This window comes from Triticum aestivum, chromosome 1D (assembly GCF_018294505.1).
Source record: "Triticum aestivum cultivar Chinese Spring chromosome 1D, IWGSC CS RefSeq v2.1, whole genome shotgun sequence".
NCBI classification, from domain to species: domain Eukaryota; kingdom Viridiplantae; phylum Streptophyta; class Magnoliopsida; order Poales; family Poaceae; genus Triticum; species Triticum aestivum.
In genome coordinates this window covers 80,631,254-80,636,006 of record NC_057796.1, presented here as the reverse complement: position 1 = coordinate 80,636,006, position 4,753 = coordinate 80,631,254, and the positions used below count along the sequence as shown (strand labels likewise).

The 4,753-nt window shown below is 49.6% G+C and overlaps 1 protein-coding gene across 2 annotated transcripts; it reads left to right on the top strand.

Annotated features, from left to right (window-relative positions):
* Nucleotides 1-499: 499 nt before the first annotated feature.
* LOC123180433 (pentatricopeptide repeat-containing protein At2g34400) lies at nt 500-3,695 on the top strand. 2 transcript variants are annotated; one of them, XR_006491001.1, is made up of 3 exons: nt 500-1,505; nt 1,617-3,179; nt 3,256-3,695. XR_006491001.1 is itself a non-coding variant. In XM_044592490.1 (2 exons), exons 1-2 carry the CDS (start codon nt 640-642, stop codon nt 2,563-2,565), a joined length of 1,815 nt encoding a protein of 604 aa, XP_044448425.1. In that variant the 5' UTR covers nt 500-639; the 3' UTR covers nt 2,566-3,695. The 2 variants fall into 2 exon arrangements, 1 of the variants encoding a protein (XP_044448425.1); XM_044592490.1 differs by having other exon boundaries at nt 1,617-3,695.
* The last annotated feature ends 1,058 nt before the right edge of the window (nt 3,696-4,753 follow it).

Genomic DNA, 4,753 nt, shown 5'->3' with positions numbered 1-4,753 from the left:
CCATTTCTTTTTCCTATTTTTTTGCGGGGGGAGGGGGGATAATCGGGAGGAGCCCAGAAAATCAGGAAGGAGGCGGACTGTTCGGGGCGACGTGGGATCACAGGGTGGTACTTTTGCAATCTGTCACACGATTGACATATATCGCAGTCCAAATGTTAAACATAAATCATACTCCCTCCATACCAAAATACTTGCAAGACATTTTTGCAGTTCAATTAGTAAGTATAAGTACGGTCGCAAGACCGAAACTCAAAGGAATTGACGGGGGCCTGCACAAGCGGTGGAGCATGTGTACAAGTTTATAGAGCCAACCAGACACAATAAACGGCATGCCAGAATATATTGTACCGGGAATATAGGAACATAAATGATGAATCTTTTGTATTCAGAACCAATGCATTACACGTGGAACCAGTTTTTCTTGATCTGAGCGGAACTTTTTTTCCTGATGTGTATATTGCTTGCAGGAAATCAGGTCGTCTATACTGTTGCTAGCAAGGCAGACAGTATTGCAAATACTTCACAGCATGTTGCAAAATCAAGGGCCGGCCTGAAGTGGGCCGTGCGTGTCTGGCCCGGAACAGCGGCGGCAGGAAGGAAGAAGTGCCGAAGGAGCACTGCCAAACGCCACCGGCGGCGATGCCCCGCGCGCCGCCCGTCTCCTCCGCCGTCTCCAAGCTCCACTCGCGATGCCACTCCCTCTCCACCATGAAGCAGCTGCACGCCCACCTCCTCCACCACCACCGCCCCTTCCCGTACAACCACTTCCTCTCCAAGCTCCTCTCTATCTCCTCCCCCTCCTCCGCCACCACCACCGCCGCCGCCGCCGACTACGCCCTCCTCCTGCTCGCCTCGCACCCGGCTCCCACCGCCTTCTCCTTCAACGTCGCCCTCCGCTTCTTCGCCGCCTCCCGCCCGCGCGTCTCCCTCCAGCTCTCCCTCCGCATGCTCCGCTCCGCGCTCCGCCCGGACGCCTACACGCTCCCTTTCCTCCTCCTCGCCGCGGCCCGGTGCCCCGCGCCTGCCTTCGCCGTCTCGGCGCACGCGCTCCTGCAGAAGCTCGGCCTACACAACCACGACCACACCGTCCACTCCCTCATCACCATGTACTCCAACCTCGGCCGCCCCCGCGCCGCCCGCAGGGTGTTCGACGGAATCCTCCGGCGGGACGTCGTCTCCTGGAACTCCATGATAAAGGCGTATCAGGCGGCGGGGATGAAGGACGACGCGGCGCGCATGTTCCGTGCGATGGTCGCCGAGGGCGCGGTGGCGCCCAACACGGTGACCGTGGCGGTCGTGCTTGCCGCGTGCAGGGACGCCGGGGACCTGGCGCTTGGCAGATGGTTGGAGGAGTGGGTGAGATCCACGGGGATGGAGGTGGGATCGCTAGTCGGCTCGGCTCTCGTTGGGATGTACGAGAAATGCGGAGAGATGGCGGAGGCGAGGAGAGTGTTCGACGCCATCGCTGACAAGGATAACGTCGCTTGGAATGCCTTGATCACTGGGCAAGTATTGATAGATCCACTTCGGTCCTCATTTTGAAATAATATTCTCTAATGAATGTAATCTTGTCTGGCCTGCCTGATCATTTGTCTATGGTGTGTATGATGACGCAGGTACGCACAGAATGGCATGTCAAAGGAAGCCATTTCCCTATTTCACAGCATGCGTCAAGCAGGGGCACGTCCAGATAAGATAACCTTGGTGGGGGTGCTCTCGGCCTGTGCTGCAGTTGGAGCTCTGGAGCTAGGCACCGAACTCGACAGCTATGCCTCACAAAGAGGCTTCTATAGCAATGTCTACGTTGGGACTGCTTTGGTGGATATGTACTCAAAGTGTGGAGATCTTACCAGAGCCATACAAGTGTTTGAGAAATTGCCATGCAAGAATGAAGCTTCATGGAACGCCTTGATTTGTGGTCTTGCTTTTAATGGGCGAGGCCATGAAGCTATTCGGCAGTTTGAACTGATGAGGAAGGAGGAAGGGCTCCGGCCGGACGATATCACTTTCATAGGAGTACTTTCTGCTTGTGTGCATGCAGGGTTGCTGAAAGATGGTCGGCGTTGGTTCAATTCCTTGACATCTGGGTTCCAAATCATTCCCAAGATCGAGCACTACTCCTGCATGGTTGATTTATTGGCACGTGCCGGACATTTAGAAGAAGCATGGGATTTCATTGAGAAGATCCCTGGTAAGGCGGATGCGGTGATGTTGGGGGCTTTGCTTGCCGCTTGTCGGAAATGCAAAAATGTTGAAGTCAGTGTCAAGGTCATCAACAGGATCATGCTGCTGGAGCCCTCAAACTCGTGGAACTACGTGGTTTCATCCAAGATATATGCAAGCTCAGATAGATTAGATGACTCTGCACGGATGAGAGGGCTGATGAGAGAGAGAGGTGTCAGCAAAATTCCAGGCTGCAGCTGGCTTGAAGTTAGCGGCAGAGTTCTTGAATTCTATGCAGGGGATGAACCACAGCATGGTGCGGAGGATATGTATCAACTCCTCGACATGCTTGTTGATGAGATGAGACTGGAGGGATATGTTCCAAATCTTGATCTGGTTTAACACACAACTAGATGCAGATCAACCTCAGTATCGCAGTCTTACTAAAATTTGTTTTCTGGATTGGTACATGTCAAGGAGGCTGTCATGCGTGAAAGAAAGGAGGCGACTCTTGTTTTTTTCTCAGAGGAGCAGAAACATCTGCTGAAATGCTGAATATAAATGTTGGATTCCCAAGATGGAACATTGCTTTGCATTCCTTCTATACGACTAGATACCAGGACTGAACCAGGTCTATTTTGAACCACCTATCAACAGAGATCTTTGAATTATGGCAGCAGCATGCTTAGTCATGTGCAAAAAGTTTTGGCTGCTTGAGCTATGTCTATGAAAATACCTGATTCAGTTGTTGCTACCGCTGAAACTTCCAACAGGCCATTTCAATTCACCAATGGAGTCAATTGGTTTTGCGAGCTGTCAGAACATGCTAAATAACCGCAAATATGGAAAACCATACTCAGGACTCTAGTCTAAAAGAAAAATGATTTGGCACGGGCCTATTGTTGGAGTTATTGGAAAAATGGCATTCCAGGTGGAGTGTAGATGGTGGTATCCAGAGGAGCTACGTTTGCTCCAAGTCAGCATTCATGTAGATTTTGTTTTGGTAGATTCTTCAGGTAAGAATGGCCCTACTGGGTTTTTCCCCCTGGTTGTCTGTGTAGATTGTAAGCTTATCTTTTAAAGTTGTTGCAGAGGTCAGGAGCTGGGATATTCTTACTGCCAGAATCATCTTGAATACGTGACTGATCAATCAATTCTTGGAACAATGGATCAAGACAGAACTCTTTCAGTGAAATACTTATAGGCTCTAGGATCCTACACTATATGTCCGTTTCCCACTCTAACAATCCTATATAAGTACTCTGTACTGCAAAACAGACCAAACCATCTACCACTTAACTTATGTATCCTACACTATTTTGCTCGTTTCCAACCTCCCGGTTCACAATCTTCGAATTGCTGTTTCAGAGAAGACTTGTGCAATGTGCAGTCTTCAGCACCGTGCGACATCAGCATCTTCTGTTCGCGCTATAGCTGGGTGTGGTATAGTGTCTATGGTTTGGTTGTAAATACTGCATTATGGCTGTTTGCCTTATTCCTGCTTTTAATACAAAGGTTATCCTGTTTTAATATCGGATGGGTTTATGTCAATTGCGTGTTTTTCACTGAACAGATTGTACGCGCAATCTATATACTGCCATTTATGTCCGTTTCCCACTCAAGGACCAGAATGTGCTCATGATTCTTTTCCCTTGGACAATCCGGTATATGCTCATCAGCTCATGTCGGTATCTGGACTTTTCTTGTATCAATGGCAGTCGGATCGTTGCTCACGTGGATTATGCGACACCTTCTTTAACAACATAAACTCTTGTGAGTTTGATGGATGAAAACAGCGTTGATCGATGTTAAAAAAAAGCTTAAAAAACAAGCCAGCGTCTTAGGAGATGGAGCAAGTCTATTTTCTCTAACCACAAAGTCCAGCTCCACGTGGCCTTTGAGATCATTCTCCGTCTGGATGTTGCACAAGAACAAACGTTGCTTAGCAGCGGTGAGTGGAATCTCTGTAAAGAGCTGAAGAGGAAAGTTGTGGCTCCGGCGGTTCTCAAGCGGGCGAGAAAGAGGCAAAGTTCGCGAATTACGTTGCTCAAAGAAGGGGATGCCAGCACGCGTTCTCTTCCACATCCGTATGAACCATCGCCGTAGGAAAAACTTCATTCACCGCCTTAAACACAATAACGGCTGGGTCATGAATCATGATCAAAAGAAGGGCATCATCCAGAGCCACTTTACCAAAGCCATGGAGAAGAGTGCCCCGCGCTCCAAGGACTTCAACTGGAATTGTATCCCGCCATCGACTTATGATCTCTCGGACCTAGGTGCCGTGTTCACCGAGGACGAGGTCCGTGCAGCCATTAACGAACTCCCAGGCGATAAAGCTTCGGGCCCCGACGGTTTCACCGGGATTTTTTTCGAGTGCTGGGACATCATAAAACCGGAAGTTATGCAAGTGATCAACAATTTTTCCAACCTGCATACCACAAACCTACATTGGCTCAACTCGGCCAACATAGCCCTCATCCGGAAAAAAGATGGCGCAAAGGACATATCCAACTTTAGACCCATCAGTCTCATTCATGCGACTGCCAAGATCATTGCTAAGATGATGGCCACTCGACTTGCCCCTCAC

What these genes read in the sequence shown, in the direction of transcription:
- LOC123180433 (XM_044592490.1), top strand. Translation starts at nt 640, where the DNA reads ATGCCCCGCGCGCCGCCCGTCTCCTCCGCCGTCTCCAAGCTCCACTCG. An exon ending in TGGAATGCCTTGATCACTGG is followed by an intron (nt 1,506 to 1,616) that starts GCAAGTATTGAT and finishes ATGATGACGCAG; the next exon opens with GTACGCACAGAATGGCATGT.